Source organism: Crassostrea angulata, chromosome 6, assembly GCF_025612915.1.
Source record: "Crassostrea angulata isolate pt1a10 chromosome 6, ASM2561291v2, whole genome shotgun sequence".
Lineage (NCBI taxonomy): Eukaryota > Metazoa > Mollusca > Bivalvia > Ostreida > Ostreidae > Magallana > Magallana angulata.
The window spans coordinates 35,882,350-35,904,898 of record NC_069116.1 but is presented as its reverse complement, the minus strand read 5'-3'; the positions used below and the strand labels follow the sequence as shown (position 1 = coordinate 35,904,898).

Sequence of the window (22,549 nt, the reverse complement as noted above, 5' to 3'; positions counted from 1 at the left end):
ATCAGAATGATACGCATTCATACTCAGACTCACACACCAACACAATTGCATGTTTGAATTTACAAGTTAACAGGTCTGGATTTTTGAACACAATTACCCTCCATACATATTGACTTATATTTTAAATTTAGTTATTTACATTCACAATATTTACATCATAAACACTTGAGTATTTTAGTCAAATCTAAATAAATTATGCAGGTTTGGATTACATAAACATATGAGCATTAATTCAGTTCTTGTAATACAGAGGGTTCCACTTAATCTAATAGCAGTTAAACTGATATTTCAGTTATTCTAATATGATAACAACAGACCAAACCATTTCTTATATATTCCTTTATATATTTTCCTGATAATCTGATAGGACTGTGACCGTATAATAATGATTTCCCACCCTTTTTCATCTGTACATTCCCTTGTGTAATTGGTTGACATCCCTCTTGTGTACACAGTAACTCTTATCATAGAGATGATTCACATTAATCAAAGGCCTGAAGGGCCATAATGGCTTACGGGTTTGACATAACTATATTCATATAATTATATAATTTTGACATAACTATATTTAGATGTATCGAGTATGATTCCCTCTATTTCTTACGGAAACTCTAGTTTATTTAAAACTCTATAGAAATTAACTACTTTTTTATAGCTCTATAGAAACTAACAGGACCAATATCAACATGCCCCGTTTATTGATTAGTCGAACCTTAGTGACCGAAACAGACAGGATTGAAATCTAGATGCCTCTTTTATCAATTGGTTGAAACCACCATTGATTTAGGGAAAATCATGGACTGCATGAAATAATTATGATGATGTCAAACTCAAACTCCAATATGAGACAATTTGTTTCTTTGTTTTATTCAATGACTGAAGTACATTAACAGTCAATTCAAAATCGCTTTAAATCATAACCCTCATGAAAAAAAAATTCTGAAAATTTCCTTAAATTCACTGAAATATATCTGAATCATATCTGAAAAATTGCTTACTACCATTTTGTGCCTCTGAACCAGTTCTGAACACATTTCAGCAATATTGCTGAACTGGCTGAAAAATCTGAATTGTTCTGAATTTGTCTGAAAAATCTGAACTGCTTTGAAAATTGCTGAAACAGTCTGAACACTATCTGTATAGTGCTAAAACAGTCTGAACTATTCTGAATATTGCTGAAACAGTCTGAACTTTTCTAAATGTTGCTGAAATACTCTATATTAAGCATTACCATAATCCTAATGTAATTTTTTTGTCTGAAACAATTGTTTAAAATCTGTTGGAATTTTGATGCTGATCAATTCTTATAAATATGAAACTTAATGCTATTTAAATGCTGAAATATGTCTGCAATTGAATTAACCGGCATTCCAAACTTATGCATTTTTCAGAAAAGAATTAAATTTCACCAATATTTCATTTAAATAAAACAAAAAAACTTAACAGATTATTTCAAATGGCAGTGAAAATGTGTGAATTCATGTATCAATGTGTACCATAATTTTACTAATTTAATATAATTAGCTCAAACATTTCAGAAGTTGCTACTACCGGGGTATACAAACCAATCAGAACTACAAACTGTTATAATGACAGTTATACTATTATAGCCCCTCTTTGTTACTTAGTTCTCTCAAGCAGATATACAAGTTAATACTACAGTATATAATTTGTTTCAGCGAGTGATTCTGCTTTATCTGTCTTTACCTCGTTTATTTAGTGTGCAAGTTGAAACACAAAATTTCGTTTACGGGCGATTGGCATTGCTGTAGCAAAAAACTGATGAGCATTTAACAGACACGTAATAAAACTGTTTCTTGACATTTCCCAATGGTCTATTCACAAAATCATTTATTTCTTATTTGCAAAAACACCTGCCCTAAACCTGCAACTTCGCTCGGACTTTGAAGTGTCCGCCATTGTTAATGAGGTATCGAAGCAATTCGTCACCGTTACATAACGCTCACTGAACTTCAATACATAAAAGTCATTCTATTACATCAAAACGAAGATTTTAATATCAAAATTACAATACAAATTATAGCAACAAACTAGGATGCGAACGTTTTGTTTTCAATGTTACCAAAATGAATTAAAAAGAAATTAAACAAAAAATTGGGGAGGGGTGAAATTAACTAGTAACAACTTGAGTACTATTAAAAGATAACTAGTTTCTGACAGTTCTATGTCTGCTTTTAAAGCTATTTGATTCAATTTCCCAGGTGTTTACAATAGTTTTGCATATATTTAAACCAACTGTAAATGATAAACTTATTTTTAATCCGGAATTATATCGGATTATCATCGAGTTGTTTTGCATACACTACGTCACTTCCGCCCAATGATGACGCACTTTTGATGGGAGCTACAAGCAGACGGATTTGAAAATTCAAGGATTTATACATCAATTGATGTTTTATAGCGGGATATTTCTAAAAGAGGTATGGTACACTATAAATTAAAAGCCATTAATTGATGTATGGAGACATTTATTCATGTGATAAATGTTTTGTTTTTAAAGATAATTTAATGATTGAATAGTAAACAATGTTTGTAATCTACACACATTCTAATGTTATGCTACAAATAAGTCTTATGATTTAATGAAATATGCCAAGCTGTAATCTCATGTAATTTATGATGCATAGGAACTTTACATTGTATATAGATTGTTTTTTGCACCACTCATAGTTGCTGATCATATGCAGAAAAAAAAACAGGGAAGCTGAGACCTGCAAAAACTGTTCCCAAAATAAAGATGATAAAGGTGAGAAAAAAATGGAATGTATATTTATATTGTACATGTATATTCTAATTTGCATGTATAAATTTGCATTAAAGGTTAATAAATCTCTTAATTAAAAAAATAACATTATGATTATCAGAAAACATGTAAAATCTTGCATGTCAATTAAATCATAAATTCCTGTATTTCTGTTTTAGGATGGTAAAAAAATCAAACTGCACAAGAAGCATTAGGACATTTAAAGAAGTTTCAGGGAGAGGCAGATAAGTGATGTGGGAAAAATGTATATTTAGAAAAATATGAATAAATTTAATTTGCTTGAAAATCCTATTCATTTGTACTTCTTTTCTTTTTGATAGATTACAGAGGTAATAGAATAGTGCTGAAATAGTGATGAATATTCGCTGATAAGGTTCTGTAATATTGCTGAAAATTTTCTTAAAAGATGCTGTTATTTTACTGAAAATTTGCTGCAATATTGCTGAAACAGCACTGAACTATTACTGAAATTGTGCTGAAGAATTATTGATTTGTTGCTGAATTGTGTCTTAAATACTGCTGAAACATTGCTGAGTAATTGCTGGAAAATTTTCTGAACTTTGCTGAATTCTGAAAACTGTCTGGAATGTTCCAAATTCAGACAGATTTCAGAATTGTATTATTTGCTGAAAAAATACTGAAATATTGCTGAAATTTTTGCTGATTTTTTGTTCAGCACTTTCTGAAATCTGTCTGGAATGTTCCAATTTCAGTCAGATTTCAGATATAGAATTCAGAAAAATTTCAGATAATATTCAGAACAAAATCACAAGAAATTCATATATGTTTCAGCAAAAAATTTACATGAGGGAATGCTCTCAAATATCAGTATACCTTGTATTCCTACGCACTATGAACTGGTGTGAAAATGTCATAACGTTAGAGTTCTCTTCCCTTCTTTTCATACTTGACTTAAACATGGCACTGTTGCCATTTCAGTGTTTTACCAGGAAAATTTTTGATGCTTGAAGGGAGGGGGGAGGTTTGGCAGGGCAGAGTTGGTGCGCGGTGCAATGTAACAGCGCCACAGCCAGCGCGAAATCAGTTCACTTCATTTATTCACTCAAAACCATTTCAAACATATGGTACATATACATATAAATTGGGTCAAAAAGTATAAACATATATAATTATAAGGTTTATAAAGTTGAGAAATGTTATATAACAGGGGTTTTCCTTCTATTTTTAAACTGGGTCCAGGGTCCGTGGAATTGGGAAGATTACGCGTAAACTGTTCAAATTGGTAAAATTATAAAAACTTACTAGTTTTTTTTAGGACTAACCTAAGGCAGAATTTTATACTTTATTACTTCTCCCCCACAAAAATTAGTGAGAAGTTTGGAAGACTTAATAGTTTATTTTATGATGTAACAATGATATATATAGATTTTAAACTTAATTTTTAAATAATAAGTGTTACTGAAATAGAATAGAAGCAAACACACATTTACATTCAAAGATTAAAAGGAAATACTTTTTCCTCCAAATTTCTTAAAGTTTTTCAATTTGTAAAAGTTAATTAAATTCATGCATTTTTACCTTTTATAGATGAAATGTTTCTTAATTATATAAGGTAATTGACAAACATGCAATAATATAATTCTTTTCAATATGGCAATGATATTAGCATTTGGGGGTATTAGTCCTACCCTTTGACCCAATTACAACCATTATGTAGAGAGAAACTGTTTAATTTCGTAAATAACTGCAGATTTACGATTTTATGATAGTTTTAGCATTTAATTGGCACAGTTATTAACTAATTATAAATTACCAATTTTAAAAATCATCACCATGAAAGCAAATAACATCGGTTGAAATTAATGCACAGGATGAGGAAATTCGGGCGAAGTTACGGAAAGCGAATGTGTCAATGAAGTCGCCCCTACTTGGTCCATTATTTATGCTTAGTAATAAACAAATATGAAGAAAAAAAAGCTGTTCAAGTTGCATTTTATATACCAGCTGAACATGTTCTGATATTTAAAAATATTGACACTTGATTGGGAAAGATGGATCTGGATTTGGGAAAATATCAGTAATTTTTGGATTGGGAATGGTACCGGTAAACGGACCAAAAACTAAGCAAGGAAAACCCCTGTATTAATTGAAACTCATGGAGGACAGACTACCTCGTATATCTTTGTTATAAACATACACAATTTTCTCAACAATTTTATGTTACATGTTGTTATTAGGTACGCAAACTTTAGCACATTTGGAAATTTTTATATCTATAAACTTGTTCCGGACTCGTGATATTGCATCACATTTTAAAATATTATATAATTCATCGGCTATACGTTTTGTGTTACAGATAGGACAAAATCTTTCATTTAATGGGATACCTTCCCATCTTCCCAGTTCAACTGGTAGATGGTGATTTGAAGTAAGAAATTTTACAAGAATTTTCTGAATTTCAGGGGTAAAATATCTAAATAATTTTCATATCCAAAATTTGTTTTAAAGATTTTATATTTAACTCCTTTTGATGATTTATTTATATCAGCATGCCAATTTTGAATAAACTTATCTTATAATCTCTGCTTACTGCCGTTGAAACCCATTTTTGGTTAATATTTAAAAACTGACTATGCCAAACATTTGATAAACCACATGAGTTAACAAGAGGCCCAGGGGCCACATCGCTCACCTGAGCAACAATTGCCTTAAATCTGATCCATTAAAGTATCAAAATATCTTGACAACTAAGTACAGTAGATCTTGCTAAAAAAAATTGAAAATCTGCCAATTTTTTTTAGGTAAATACCAAGCCCCTTTTGTTGTTGTACCTGTAAGAAGATTTTTCTCTATTCCTATATACCCCCCCCCCCATTTCACGGCCCCACTGTTCTCTAGGGAATCATGGTTTCATCAAACTTAAATCTGCATAACCTGTGCTTTCACACTAAGTACTGAGTTTTGGACCAAAAACTTTCCCAGAATATTTTTAAAGATTTTCTCTATATCTTCCTATGTAAAAATTCAAACTGCCATTGCGGCCCCTAGGCCCTAGGGACTGTGATTTTGCAAACTTAAATTTACACTACCCGAGGATGCCTCTACACAAGTTAAAGCTTTTCTGGCCAAATAGTCTTTAAGAAGAAGATTTTGAAAGATTTTCTCTATATATTCCTATGTAAAAATTCATCCCCCATTGTGGCCTCACCCTATCCCTGGACTATTATTTAAACAAACTTGAATCTATACGATCTGGGGATGCTTCCAATCAAATTTGGGCTTTCCTGGCCTAATAGTTTTGAAAAGAAGATTTTTAAAGATTTTCTATATATATAAAAAATTATCCCCCATTGTGGCCCCACCCTACCCCCAGAGACCATGATTTGAACAAACTTGAATCTACACTACCTGAGGATGCTTCCATTTTAATTTGAGCTTTTCTGGCCTAATAGTTTTTTAGAAGAAGATTTTTTAAAGATTTTCTCTATATATTCATATGTGAAACTTGATCCACCTATTGTGGTCCCACCTACCCCCAAGGACCATGATTTGAACAAACTTGAATCTACACTACCCAAGGATGCCTCCACACAAGCTTTTCTGGCTGAATAGTTTTTGAGAAGATTTTTGAAAAATACCAACAAATTTTCAATAATTCTAAATTATCTCCCCTTTAAACAGGGCGTGGCCCTTCATTTGAACAAACTTGAATCCCCTTCACCTAGTGATGCTTTGTGCCAAATTCGGTTGAAGTCTACCCAGTGGTTCTGGAGAAGAAGAAGAAAATGTGAAACGACAACGCCGCCAACGCCAACGACCAAATTTTGATCAGAAAAGCTCACTTGAGCTAAAAATATGACAAATACAATCAATCCAAGGGTTAGTACTGGTTGTATTTTCAGTCTGAATTTACAAGTACAGGTATAATATATTTGTAATGTTAGTATTAGTACTAGAAATTAATTTACACCAGTATGATATTAACATTCTAGTACCGTATTTTTCAGGGTTTTTAAAAATATTTTTTGTACTTGGCAATGGTATATTGCGTTGCCACAATCGCTCGCCTTCCAGGAATCAGCGACGAAGGCAATGCCAGTTATATGGAAAGCACCCTAATATAACCATATGATGAAATGTACTGCATGTTTAATATGTACTATAATTAATGCATTCACATGAAATCCACATCAACAATATATATAATTCATTTTATTTGTAATTCATATATTATATTTTTTCTTTTTTTTTTCTAGCAAAACTAAAAGCATTTTGTTTTCAAAATTTTTTCAAGAGGATGGCCAATATTTCGAATATTTTTCTGGCAAATAAACAGTTTAATCAAAGCACAACCAAAGGCCATCGAGTAAACATTGTGCTATTTTTTAATCTTGGAAAATCAACAACATTCGATTATGGCGGAGGTGTCAAAGAAGGCACATTATATTTAAACAAGAAGTAATCACCCCACTATTTATGCATTTATTACCGATTTATAAGCGTGGTCAATGTTTGTTCAACAATTTCCGGTGTCAGAAGCATGCACCTGTCTTGTATCGGATTTCACAGAGTGTTTTCAAGTTCATGTAGATAAGCAATTATTCTGATTTTATTAAACTTAATTACTTTGTGTCCAGTTATGCAGTTAAACGTTATTGCTTTACATAGACACTGCTGAAATTACATCGATCATTTGTACGACTTGATAATGACGATATACGACATACATATGTTTCTTCACAATGTTTATTTAACAACAATCAAAGAGTTTGACTATAATTAATCAATTAAATCATTTCTTTTGATGTTGTTTTGGTTTATATCTGCAAACATTATTACTTTTAAGCCCTAAGCTCGGTTACCGTTTTTCTCTACATATGATCTTCAACTTCTCCGATGTTGTATAAGAAACTCTTTACGAAGTGTCAAATGATATTTGATACCGCCCATGTAAATCATGCCATACTTTTTAAGTAAAATTGTAAGAACTTTTACTCTAATATCGCTTGGGCCATGTTCCGATCATGGAATTACAATATTTACGCTTGGGTTATAAATTATCATTAAACATCGATAGTTATTGGGAAAATGGCGGCCGACGATTTTCATTGTCTGTGCTATGTTCCGATCACAAAATTAAAGAAATTGCACATGGATCATAAAATTATCATGAAACATTGATAGTTTGGAGGGATATGGCGGCTGTTGATTTCACCACTTTTTGGGTGCGTGTTATACATAGGACCTGTTATTTTTTTGCCATTTTTTGGTAATTTTTGGGGGTGCGTATTATACACGAGTGCGTATTGTACACGAGACATTATGGTAACATACGGAAAAATATAATCTTGCTTAAAGATATTTATTACAAACAACAAACAGTAAACTTTACAACATTTGAATAAAACTATTTTGTGTCGCCATGTTCAGATTATTGTGAACTTTTTCCGTTAAGATTATCTAGTAACTAGATGGCCATAAGCCATAAAAATAATAACAATTGGCCTTTTGGTTTTCAAGAAGCAAAAGTAAAATTATAAACACAAGGGACGATGCAAAACAACGGACAAAAACAGATAGCAATAGGTCACTTGAGTTTACTCAGGTGACTCTAAACATATCACGATAGGTCACCCGAGTTACTCAGGAGACCTAAAAATGGTAACATTTTGCCTTGCAGTTTTTAAGAAGTTAAAAAATTGTAAAATTATTAACAAAAGATTTATGTTCCATGACGACGGACAAAGACTGATAGCAATAGGTCACCTGTGACTCAGATTAGTACCTAAGTTTGGATATAGACCAAGTGCAGATTTGTCCCTGAGGTGGCTAGGATATAGACTGAGTGTAGATTTGTCCATGATTACCTTCTGGTGTTTCCCTGTGGATGAGTATTTTACAGTTGGGGTGCCTGTTGATGAGATTGTATATGAAAGGGATAGTGATTGTAAGAGCACTTGCTGGAGCAGTCAATGAGATCCTGGCCAACTTCTTTGCGAAAGCAGCAACCATTGCAGAAGGTAAATGCCTTTAATTAAAAAAATATTAATACCTTATTTTGCTGAAATATAATATGCACTATTGTATAATATGCAATTATTGGGAAAATTTTAAGCCTCTGAAGATTTACATTCACAAAAAATTTTCTGATGCAGATTTTTAATATCTTGACATAATACATTGTGGTAGTCTTCAAAATACTAAACAGGGTTAGCAATCACAGAAAACAGGGCATTTAGGATGTTATGTATGTTTTGATAAATTTGTTTGCCCATAGGCAATCTATGATAAATATTTTTAGTTTTGAACAAATTTTGTCATAATGTATGCCCACCTCCTTTACAATGGTGTAATTTTATCTAAGTTTTTGCACAAAAATTTGACCAATTAATATGACATTGCATTTGTTTTAATCTTTTACAATGAGGCATATTTGTGCAAAGGTTGAGGAAATTCTATTGGAAGGTTTTCTTTATAATTTACTAGAATTTGAGATGGAGTGCACACACACACACATACATACATACACACATACAAACACACACACGCACTGTAGCGATGCTATATCCCCTTCGCAACAAGTTGCGCGAGGGGATAATAAGATTTAATTATATGCTTCATTTCTTTGCTAAAAGATAGTGTCGATGATGCTAAAATCGTATTTATCTTTATTACACATAATCCACAATTTATATAGTTCTACATTAATTTAATGTATGCTTCGAGTATAATCTGATATAAGAAATATCTAATTAAGACATAAAAAAACACGATTCTGAATTGTAAACAAACTGTTTCTCCATCGTGTTTTCAATGCTAGGTTTTTCCGCACTCATGCGCAGTGGCGTTACAAATGGTGGATAGCATTATAATATTCATCAGACGTGTAGTAAAGTTTAGAGACAAATAACTAAAGACAGAACATGTTTTATGGGCCATAAGGTTGTGAAACGTCTAATTAATCTTCTAAGAAGCATTTTGTATTTTTACTCACTCATGTCAAAAATTTTACTCCAAATACGTAACGCCACATATACCTTTAATAGTATAGAAATCTACTGATGCATAATTAATAGATCATATAGAAACAAGAGCTAAGCGGAGCATCCCCTCGCGACATAAATAATTAATTAGAATTAAAACACTATTGTGGAATAGGTAATTATTGTGGAACCAATGTTTGTGGATTTTAATGTTTTCAACATAAGATTTTAAATCCCAAGAATGTTTTTCAAATTGTGTTTTCATGGTCGTTTTCCTGTTTGAAAAGTTATCCACTGTAAACAAATGAGTAAAATTTTGTCATTCAAAAAATTTAAATGATTCCATAGTATTTTACATATTATGAAGTGAGGAGAAGAAGGTCCTTGGCTTTAATGAGAAACCCATGGCATATTCTAATTAGGATTGACATTCTGATTTTAAAATATAGTTTACATACTGTATATTTAATTTTTGCATTGAGTAACAATTTCAAATAAATTAAAATATATGTTCTGATAATTGTATTAGCAAGATTTATTATAAATTTTAAATTTTGCTGTATATTTCAATAATAATGGGTTAATGTATCGAATCTCCCTCCTCCTTCATGTACACACTTACATACACTAGCACAATACTCATCACACAAGCCTGGTATATTTGATCACATACTCTGATAGCAGAACGATTTGGTGGATGAGCCTCATTGACCAATTGATATGACATTGCATTTGTTTTAATCTTTTACAATGAGGCATATTTGTGCAAAGGTTGAGGAAATTCTATTGGAAGGTTTTTTTTAAATTTACTAGAGAACTGAAATGGAGTGCACACACACACATACATACATACACACATACGAACACACACATGCACGGTAGCGATGCTATATCCCCTTCGCAACAAGCTGCATGAGGGGATAACAATAAACATAATTGTTTAATTCAATGCATTATGTGGAAGTAGCTTCAGTAAAATTAGGAACTGCATATTTCCAATAGAAACCAGTGTTGTTGTCTAATAGTAGCGGTAACATAAGTTCTTTGAAGAAAAATCTTTATAGTTCTTTAATAAATGATTAAATAGGGAAATTCTAACCAGCTAACTATACAGAGTACTTATATCAAGTAATCTGTCACTTCAGTTTCTTATAAATGTCTTTAAATATGGCTTAATCAAGTTCAAAAGACTAGATTGCTTGGATATGTGCCCAAATCAATGACACTTCTTGCTAAGTCTCATGTAAATTCATTATTTTATAGAAAAATTTAATGATATTTTAGTGTCAAAATGGTTGTTTTGTTCCGTAAGGGTTGTCAACTACTCTACTAAACTAAAATATTTGAATATAAGGGCATTTTGTTCAATGTGCGAAAAAAATACTTACTATTTCAGCCATTTTGTTCAGCTAGTAGCAGTATAATTTTTTTAATAGAAACATTGACCGCATTATTTTTACAAATAACAGCTGTTTAGGTACTACACCGTGATGTAATCAGTATAAATGTATGATTTAAGGTGGATACCAAATAAAACATTGTCAAAATGCAAGTCAGAAAAGATTACTGAACTAACTACCAGAAAAGAAATAAATTAACAGGATAAACAATCACTTTATTCATACTTACGTTGATGACAAAAATTGATCAGCTAAATAAAAGAATCTAGCTCTGTATTTCACATGTAGGACACCAGGCTCAAACAAAGCATACAACTTCTCATAAAAATCAGGATAACCCCTGAAAAAAACAAGAGGTCAATGGGCCTTATCAGTCACCTGAGTAACTGCAGTGTGGCTTTTGCAATGTATATTCATGTGCATCAATATCATAATTACATGGCTAATGAAATCATTTTTTATATTCCGGGATTGTTTAATCCAACTTTCTAAATTCTAAACAAGAGGCCAATAGGCCTTGGCGGTCACCTGAGTACCATTGCCCATACACAATCTCATAAATGTATTTAATTGAGTTTCCTCCCTGCCTGAATTCTTTTGGAAAGGACTCTTAATCCTATAGTTCAGCAGAAGACCAATTTCTCATATCAGAGTGTATGACCTACATGTACTACTGAAAAGGTGCACAGCTTCCTAAAGTATTTTTTTCTCAAGTATGTTAACTTTCAATATAGGTTTTATGTTTATATGTTTTATTACTTTACTATTAATAAGTCTACTTGTTTATTTTATTAAAAACTTTTTTTTTCAAATGATAAAAATACTTAAAATTAAAATCCTTAAAACAAATTATGATTCTGTAACTCTAAGTAATGTATGTACATTAACACGAGCCCAATTTTTAGCCGGGCTCTACTGAAAGCAAAGTCCTGGCTGTAGGCAGGCAAATCGCAATGTTACTATAAATAGCACAACTTCAAAAGTAAACAAAAAACCAAACAGCGTTAAAGTAAAAGCTTCCGCTATACCAAATAGTTACACAAAGAGTTTTGTCAAAAGTGTTGGCATTTTGTTTCTTTTTTTAATTTTGAGAGAATTGTCTATCTTTTTTAGTTTTCTTATTAATAACGTGTTTTAAAACAAGACTATGCATTTTGGACACATACAATGCGCATGAATTTCCATGAACTACTCTGCTGTGCGAAGGAGAAATGGGGATTGAATATATAACGCTTGTTGCAAAATTCAAGGCAGCAACTGTTGAACTTTTTCTACTAGACAGACATATTTTTGTTAATAGCCGCTTACAAAATTTGGTCGCTATCTGACGCTTTGCCGACATTAAAAGCATATGAGAGAGAGAGAGAGAGAGATAGAGAGAGAGAGAGAGAGAGAGAGAGAGATTTTCAGTCTTTACTACACACTATGCATAAAGACACACCAAAAGAGCCCAGCTTTCAGTTCTTCTATACTTTGATTCTCATTGTTTTGCTGGGGATTAGTGTTTATAAAAATTCAGTTAAGCTGTCAAATTAACAAAAATAAAATTTAATATGGATATTATGCAGTCAACTAAAATAATAATCAAAGTACTGAAGAACTGGCGGGAGTTGATTTTGTCGATGTTTATTTATTTTAAAATCAATGATAAGTTATTTTGCATGACAAGTACATGCAGTTTCTAATTTGTATTTGAGCTATGCACATTTTTATAATATTTTCGACAAGAATGTCGAGAAACCCCCATATGAATCATGTTAAATAATATTTAAAGATAAAATTAATTCAATCAAACTATGTATCAGTAATAGAAATTATTTCTCGAAAATTGTATGGATCCAAGCAATATTCTACTCTAGTCACGTTCAACCAAACGCTCGGCTGACACTGTAAATCTCCGACAAGCAAGAGAGACTCTTGGAGATTTACGGAGACAGCCGAGCGTCGAGTTGAACGAGACTATATTGAACTCTGGAGTAGGAATACATACGACTACAAAACATATCGAAATTGTTCTTACCATTTAAAATCTGACTATTTTCAAGGTATTTAGAAATAAGTTTCCTTGAAAAACAATGCTTTAGCATACATTACATCGAATTTATCAATTTTTTTCAAGAACTAAGTCTTGTCAGCAGCGAGGATTTGTGCTGAGGTCCAAACACTGTTTCACTTTCGGTTTGTCTGAGTAACTGCATAGGAGAGTTGATTAAAATCAACTCCCAAAAATATCAAAAGGAAGTGTGATTTTTTTTTTAATTTTCAGAAATCCTCCCAATTTGTTCATCGACCATTCATTTAGAAATTGGTATCAATTATACTTACTTTTTAAAAACAAATATAAATACAAATACATTAGTCAACTACTTTCAAATACAATAAAATTATTGGTTTTAATCACATAACTAATTACGTAACAGTTCATAACAAATTGACTCACCAAATCCCTAAAAAAATTTAAATGTTAATTAAAAAATGTTAAGTTAGAAATATCTTAGGAGTTAAATGTAGATATTTTTTTTTGCTATTCAAATAGAAATTAGGCCAGCATTTTTTTATTTTTAGGTTTACAAACCCGCCGCTCGGTTTTCTGAGTTTTTAGAAAAAAAATAAAATTACAAAAAAGATCTTTTTTTTTCTCCCCGACAGCAAATTTTTCCTAGTAGGAAAAGTGTATCGTCATTGTTATCACAGAGGCATAAAATCTGCTCTTTTTGTGTCACGATAGCCTTAAAATTTCTTACGCATCTTTTTCTCGTGCTACATTCTTCAGAGAAGCTTCTACAAACACTCTGCTGTAAGTTTCATACTTTGAAGTTTTACCGACAGTGTTGACCAGTGGCTAGACGAGATAGTCACACCTCACTGAACATGGCTTCGATAGTTACCTGTGCAGCTGTTTTCAAGTACATCACTGTAAAATGATTCCCTTTCTTTTTGTGTTGAATTGGCATATGTATTCATTGGCTTTTTTAAACATTTATTTTACAGAGAGAGAGAGAGAGAGAGAGAGAGAGAGAGAGAGAGAGAGAGATTATAAATTTCTGCAGTAACTATTCTCATGAACACATTTTAAAGTGACCTGCCTAGTGAATTAAAAAAAATCATATTTTGCATATTATTGTTTGTGCATTTTCCGTTATTTTCAATCAAAATTTACCATTTCATAATTCATTGCATAGTTGTACTTTGTACATGGAAATTCAACAGGATAAAATACACGCACACATATAGTTGCAGTGATTTTATAGAGTCTGTTCACATTCACAATGTTATGTTTGAGTTTTCTCACATATAAACACCCAAACCAATTTTGTAAATAAAATGTGAGAGATCAATGAAGTTGAATATTTTTTAACAAGTCTACTGCAGAAAACATGAAAGTAATAAATATTTTGTATATTAATAATTATATACTAGTATCATACAGGAGAAAACATTATGACTTTATGTACATATAATTTAGGTTTTTTTTTTATAAAATGAAATGTTGACATGTCCGACAATAGTCTGACCAGTAACTTTGAATCTTGGGCTAGTAACTTTGTGGCCAAATTTTGTAATTGCACACCCCTGACATTGCTAAATGTACATGTAATTTCAAAGCTGTATGTCCAATATTCTATTGTACTATTTCAGTGATATGTTCCACAGATGACATACTTTTCACATGCTACACTTGATGCAGTTACACACCACTATCATGAAGTTGTCATTCATTTTATTATTAGAATAAAGATGATGTCATAAAAGGGTTTTTTTCTCCTACAGAACTTTACAATTTTGTGGTTCGTAAACCTAAAAATAAGAAAATTGTAGGTCAAAAGAGATTTTTATTTTTTTTTTATTTCCTCCTCCTACGGAACTTTATCATTTTGTTGTTTGTAAACCTAAAAATAAAAAAATGCTGGCCTTATTTAGTATTAAAAGAGGTTCAGTCCTTAGGTTTTGGGTAGCCATTTTGGGTCACATCTAGTCTGAAAATTCTGCATCACATATTAATTCTAGTAGAATATATTTATATTTTACAATGCCAAATTTTTTTTGAATAAAACTGTTTTAAAAAAACATTTTTACAAAGTTTAGTAAGGACTCTATTTTGTGGCAGAATGTTTTCAGGAAGGAAATGAACAATTTTCATAACTCAAAAGTTTTAGAGTACTGTTACTTTAGCTTCCTAATTTTCATCTAGATAGTTTGTGCATTATGATATATTCATGCTATATCTAAATTTTTTTTTAGATGTGACCCCCTCCTTTTTTTTTTTTTTTTTTTTTTTATAATTTTGAAGGAGACATTTAATAATATTTCTATTTGTATGCACAGTTTAGGAAAGAAAATATTACTAATATTTTTTTTTATTTGCATTATAATTTGATTACTCCAAAATTTTGTAACATCTGTTGTTGTGTTCATTATGTACTAGTATTTGAAGCCACCAGTAAAGCAAGATTTTAAACTTTTGACTTCGATATTACTTTTATAGTCATTACATTTGTTCAACTTCATACTGTACGTATTAATATCATAATTACATAATAGTTCAAACAATAAATATTTGTTTGATTTCTTCAAATAATCAATTTCCATGCCAAGGGACTATATTTGGTATGATCAAATTTCAATGTTTATTTTTATAACAAATAGGGTTATAGTGAACATTGTATTATTTCTGGATTTTCATTCTGACCACATTGATCCTCTTTCACTCTGAACCTTTTCTTTTAATATTATATCTCAGGATTTCAGCAATGTATCAAACAACTTCATTTCCTTTTATCATACAGTGTCATAACAATACTTATCAAGCCTTAGTTTCCATGAAGTCTTCACTTAAATTAGCTTAAAATAAATTCATGTATGGTGTCTGAAATCAAATCATCTAAGTCAATAAATGTTTGGTTCTTTGTTCCTCAAATCATCCTCATTAATCATATAATGATGTGCAGGTTTATGACTTTTGTAATAATTATGGATGCAAAAAACAATTAAATAGTAAAACCATTAATTATTTGACTGAATACATGTACATTAATTACCGGTACATGTACTTATTTTAAAAGTACTTTTCAAGCCAAGTATCCTAATGTTTGTTTGATTTCTCTCTATTACTAACTTAGACATATATATGGCTTTCATTCAAATTTTTTAATCAATACTGGTACTCCTGTTTTCAACATTCACTGTCACTTCAGTCAAACTTTATAACTCTCAACTCAAACTTTATATCTGAATAAAACTGCACAAACAATTGATACAATTCAAAACACTGCATGGATTGTCTTTTGCACCCATTCCAAACATTGATCAATTTAATTCTCTAATATTTTATGAATCAGTTCGTACGTCTTTCAAAAAATTCATGATTCTCCAAGATTTTAAGCTTCTTTTTTCCAAACTTCACAACATGCACAACTTCGACTGTACAATGTAATATAAATAAATGTAATGTAGACAATCATCTTTTCTGTGACAATAACTTGAAAACACCATATATTATGTGGTATAGAAAACATACGTATACGTGAGCTTCTCATCCCAGAATTAAAACATTTCACAGCCAATGTATTGCTCTGAGAAGCAAAATAAATTCCTGTTCATTCGTGCAATTTCTTGTTTGGTCTTCAATGACACCAAATAATATTACTCATGATATCATCAGCTGTACTTATTTCAACCATGTGCAAACTGATGCCTTAAATACTTCTTTTTTATCATGATCAATAAACCAACATTAATTTCATGTAAAATATTATCTTCTTTCACCTACATGATTTAGTACAGTTGTATTATTAACCTGACTGTTATTTTGTTCAAACTTCAGACCTTTGGTCATTTTACTATGAGCATTACATTTTGTAAATTGTGGGTCGTAAACCAATTATCTCCAGTATCATTCAGCAGTTAAGAGAAATTCCATCTCTTGTCTCATTTATATCCCCGATATTGAGATCAATAAAACCATAAGAAAAATCTGAACACAGCGTGTTCTAATTGTACTGTACTATTTAATTTATACACAGCGTGTATATTATTCAACTTGCGGTGTAAAATCTTTTATATAATAGTCCAAGTTCTGAACACAACGTGTTTTATAAACTTACTATCAACCAATACACAACGTGTACTGTAAAACTTGCGGTAAAATATATTCACGACAAAATTCTGAACACAGCGTGTTCTAATCGTGCATTCAACAAATACACAACGTGTATTGTACAACTTGAGTTGTAAAACCACATGAACCATGTGTAAAACGAAATGCACGGATTATCAATCCTTTCAAACCAAGACTTCGTCATTGGTAGATTTAATTCGTTTTCAAAGGCTTTACAAACCTTGCAACTAAGACCATGTCTTAGAAAATTTATTAACACCGCAATGACCATATAACCGACAAGGGCTCATGTCCCGATGTCGCCAGAAAAAATATGAGTGTTTATCACAATGGAAGCACTATTTATACGGTATGTGACGTCACTTCCAGGTAGGTTTTTAGCTTTTTTTGAAGGGCGATCCCGAGCATAATAGCCAGGAAATAATGCTACTTGATACTCCGATATGCCGAAGGCTGGATGAAAAGAATGCATAATACCGCAGATACAATATTTTTTTAAATAGAAGAACATGTCTGCAGCCGTCCCCCACGATGAAATTCACATTATAACTAAATCATGTGATGTTATTCAAAATATATTAATTTCATTGTGAGGGATGGCTGCTGAGACATTTTACTGTTGAAAACACAATGAGCAAATGTGCCATTTTTTCATCATTTTCTACTACATCTTGGAAACATGACAAAATGTCATTTATCTTTTTTGAAAACAGGATAAAAGTGTGTAGCTGGTACTTTATATACAGACATGTTCAAGATGATATATGTACTTTCTTCTTTGGTTGAAATTGGTTCAGTGGTTCTAGAGGAGAAGCTAAAATGTTCAAAAGTTTACAACCGACGAAGGACAAAAACAGATAGCAAGAGGTCACCTGAGTGACTCAGGTGACCTACAGCTAAAAATGATAATTGAATATCAAATTTCATCTATCATAATTCTTATATAAATGCAATACTTGTACATGATAATTTGTCACATGGTTAATACTCACAAATTGTGTTTGTGTACCAGTAGAAATAGACTATTCAAAGCCAACAGGCTAATGGCACCCCCTGCCAAAACAAATACACAACATTACTACAGTACACTTGAAACAGTCAACAACAACAATTGTGCAGAACATGAACTTACAAAGTCATACCTGTTAACCCTCCTTTATCTCCCAAGAGACTACCATGAAATTGCTTAAATATTCAAAATCTCCCATGAGAGACTAAATTCCCACACACAAATCTGTTTTCCCAATAACACGCACCCCCAACTTGTGATTTTTGACATGCTTATTTCAATAAAAAATGAGGGCTTTAATGTGATTTTGGGTTCAAAAGCAGCTACATATCTTGAATAAATCAAAATCCATCCAAGATACTGTGAGCAAGCTCACAAATGATACCCTCTGCTAAGAAAAAAATCATAAGTCAAGTAATTTTCTATTATAGAAAATGATGGATGCTTTCTATTTAACTGTCCATATTTTATCAATAACAACTGCTGTATTTTAAAAAAAAAAATTGTTAATGCTAATACATGTATGAGTAAACAAATTAAATGCAGGAAGACACTTGCAACATTATGATAAAAAACATGACTGGAATGAAATGACAATTCACATGTCAAGCAGCCATTTAGTGTTTTAAATTTTTACATACTGAGTCTGTGTTTTTTTTTTCGAACACCTTAGCATCTAGATAACCAAGATCACTCTCAGCATCTGAAGCTACCTCTGCGATTCATTTACATATTTAAACAACCATGCAAGTTTGAATAAGTACTATTATTTACATAAACATGTGACAGCTCCAAAAACCTTCACCTCATCCAGCATCCTAAAACTATGGCTCAGATTCAGCATTTAAGCCTGTCACGTGCATAAGTATCATAAGACACACCATCCATGCAAGTTTGGTGAGGACCAGTAGTAACTTAGATATTGCCATCAAAGGGCACCTGCCCCCCAAAACCTTAACCTGCTTTCAACACCTAAAGGTAGCAAGGGACAGTTTTGGATAAAGTACCCTTCAATATTTTTAGAGTTAGAGGGGTGTCTTTTGTTGAAATTGATATGCAATATGTAGGCCCCATATGTTAGGTACATGAGAATCAGAAGTAAAATGCGAAACCTGTGGCTCTGACTGTTGTGTTGACTCTACACAGTGTAAGTTACAGACGGGAGGTAAAATAACACGAAAAGTAGGTGAATGGGACATTGTAAACTATACACCGGTAAGTTTCTGACATGTGTTAGTGCAACATGCACGCGGTACGGAAGGTCAACCCTATGCAAGGAATTAGCTGGGAGGTCTAAAAAGCTGAAAAATCATGAAAAATTGTGTATATTGTTTTGTACCTGTATTTCGTTAGGATTTTGTCTTGCTAGGCAAATCAATAAAGTGTAACAGTGTAGATCTGACCTCACTATATAAAACAGTGCCTGCAGACAGTGTCAAAATCTTTTGGTCAAAATCATGGGTTTCACATATCTGTATACACACATCACCAGAGTAATTCAAACTAACAGGAAACATAGCATTTATAAACAGAAATTATAAAGAAGAAGCAATTGATACATTTTACACACACATTTTCTAAACACGGTTGTACTTGTTTTTTAAACATTAGTTACCCTATCTGTCATTGTAATTTACCAATTCTTATAAGTTCAACTATAGTTCTTTTAAACTGTTTGTTGTTCATAATAGTGCTTTATAATTATTAACTATAGTTCTTTTAAACTGTTTGTTGTTCATAATAGTGCTTTATAATTATTGCTTATAGAAAATGATCATAGTAATGATAGTTAAAAATCTGATTTATTGCAATACTATGCCAGATGATTAATATAACTTGTACCTATCATTCTTTTATCCTTTTAAAAAAAATTAATATCATATCAATAATAAACATAAATGTTTACTGCATACATATTATATTCTAATACCACCGGGAGTTGCAATCTCCAGCACACCTTCCCGATGCAGTCTATTCCAGACAATTTCATTTTTTTTGTTTTATCTTTACGAAGTAATGATCGTTTCCTATGTGTACAGAATGAAACCATATTCCTTTTTAGGAAATAAAAAATAACCTGAATATATTGATATCATTGAATGTACTTGTAAACAACACCAACAATTAATGTAACAAAAGGATTTAAAAAGGGTAACCCAACTGTTATATCAAAGCGCATAAAAGCAATGACCTCCTCCATTTTTTTTCAAATATCCTTAGACAAGACTATCGTAATGATAAGACAAGGCCAGTGCATCGGAGAAAAAAATATATTGTCCTAACATCTGAACAAGAGGCCCATGGGGCCACATCGCTCACCTGAGCAACAATGGGCGTTCAAAAGATATTGTGCCATATGGTCCCTCGGTAGAAAAACAAAAAATAAATATTGTAAAGTATTCGAATTTTACACTTTTTTTGTATACATGTAATCTTTGACATTGTACCTTCATTAAATACTATTTTTTACCAGAATAAGAAAATTCTACACAAGATATAAAACTAAACATTTGGTAGAGGTATACTGTTAAGTTGTTAACTTCCAAATCCCTATATTTTCGTTCTGCCCCCCCCCCCCCCCCCCCCCCCCCCACTTTGTAAAGCGATCAAAATATATGAGTGCATATAGTTACATTTTTTTCATCAACTACTCAGTACTTACTAGTTATTGTTTTAAAAAAAAATAATAGTTATTGTTTTTTATTTTAAAAACCCTACATGTATAGATGTGAAGAAGAAAATTGTACCTCAATGTGCTCAATTTCTCAAATTAAAAACATTCAAAAATTTTATTTGTCTTCTCCATTACAATTAAATGACTGTTATTTACTTCGCGTACAAACCAGGATAATTATCCGCTGTGATATTCTTAGGAATAGCGATAATTACTTTATCCCCGCAACAGAAATGTGTCAGAAATATGGAAACTGTTTTAAAGATGTCGTTTTTATTTACTCGTGTCTGAAAAACTATCAAAATTGATGTAGATTTCACATTATTTATTGTATAAAGAGAGGGAGAGTAGATATATACAGAATACTGTGGAATCATTAAATTTCGTGGGGGCCAATTTTCGTGGATGACTTAAATTTTACAGATTCGTGGGGACGTAATTTCGTGTTTTCATATATATCTACAAAAGGGAATATGACGTTATTACCCTAATTCATCAATTCGTGAAGGATGTTATTTCGTGGATGAGAGGTACCCAAGAATTCCACGAAAAATGAGCCACCACGAAATCTAATGATTTCACAGTATCATTATTTTATTTTGTTTGTACAAGTATTTAACATACTCTAATTCATAGAGATTTTCTAATGTTCAACCAAAATTTCAGCGTCAATTGTAGAATTATAAGCAAGATACAGAGCTCACAGTTCGCCTAGGTTTGATTCATATTTTGTTCACATGAGTTTATTACATTCAGCTTATGATTTTTAACTTGGTATTTCCTATTCAGCATTTAAAATGGAAAAAAAGAATGGCCTAAGATTTTATATTCTTTTATTCACTCAATACCAGTTCACTGGTATTTGAGGTTCAAAATCAGTTTATACAAATGTACACAAACACAGTGAAGGATCACATGTACAGTAGGAGTAATAATGACGAAAAAATGTTAAGTTTACAATACAATAAGATGTTAAAGTTGGTTTCTGAACGAACAGACTTTGAAAATTTTCTCAATAAATATTGACAAATTTTTTACTTTTTTAATCTTTAGTTTTTAAGATCTGTGTACAAACATAGAATTGTGAGCAAATCTCTGTATCTTGCTTATAATTTGAAGCTTAACACTCAAATATGGTTAGTTATTAGAAATTGAAAACAATTAAACACAAGAAACATTCACTAAAACAAATAAAGAACACAATTTATTTTTTCGAAATGAATCATATAGATACATGTATATACCTACATATTTCCGTCAGCAATGTCAAACTTTATTTAAATTGAATAAACTCGAGAAAATGCCGAGCATCGCAACAAAACCTATTGCATTAATCTACCATTACGCAAAAGATAATGCCGATCGAATTACCGGTAGAATGAATTGTATTTCATTATTATTTAATACATCAGATTTTGCTTAATTTGCGCAGGTATACAGTTAACTGTTTGATTTACCAAAGTCTCTGTTTGATTTGATACGTAAAAATCACGAAATAATACAGACGATTGTTCCCAGGTTACAAGCAGAAATAATGAAAACGAAACGAAAATCGGAACAAGCTAACACCAACGTCATGTGTGAAAACTGTCAACGCATTGAAATATTTAGCCTCAATT

The 22,549-nt window shown here is 31.6% G+C and overlaps 1 protein-coding gene across 2 annotated transcripts in view; it reads right to left on the bottom strand.

Moving 5' to 3' along the window:
- LOC128187906 (nucleolar complex protein 4 homolog A-like) overlaps positions 1 to 22,549 on the bottom strand; it is a 108,482-nt gene that overhangs the window by 31,194 nt on the left and 54,739 nt on the right. For both annotated transcript variants that reach the window (XM_052858591.1, XM_052858592.1), the window contains 3 exons: positions 18,240 to 18,300; positions 11,359 to 11,469; positions 8,614 to 8,774 (listed from right to left, as the gene is read on the bottom strand). In XM_052858591.1, coding sequence (XP_052714551.1) covers positions 8,614 to 8,774; positions 11,359 to 11,469; positions 18,240 to 18,300 — 333 coding nt within the window. The remainder of the gene's footprint in view (positions 1 to 8,613; positions 8,775 to 11,358; positions 11,470 to 18,239; positions 18,301 to 22,549) is intronic.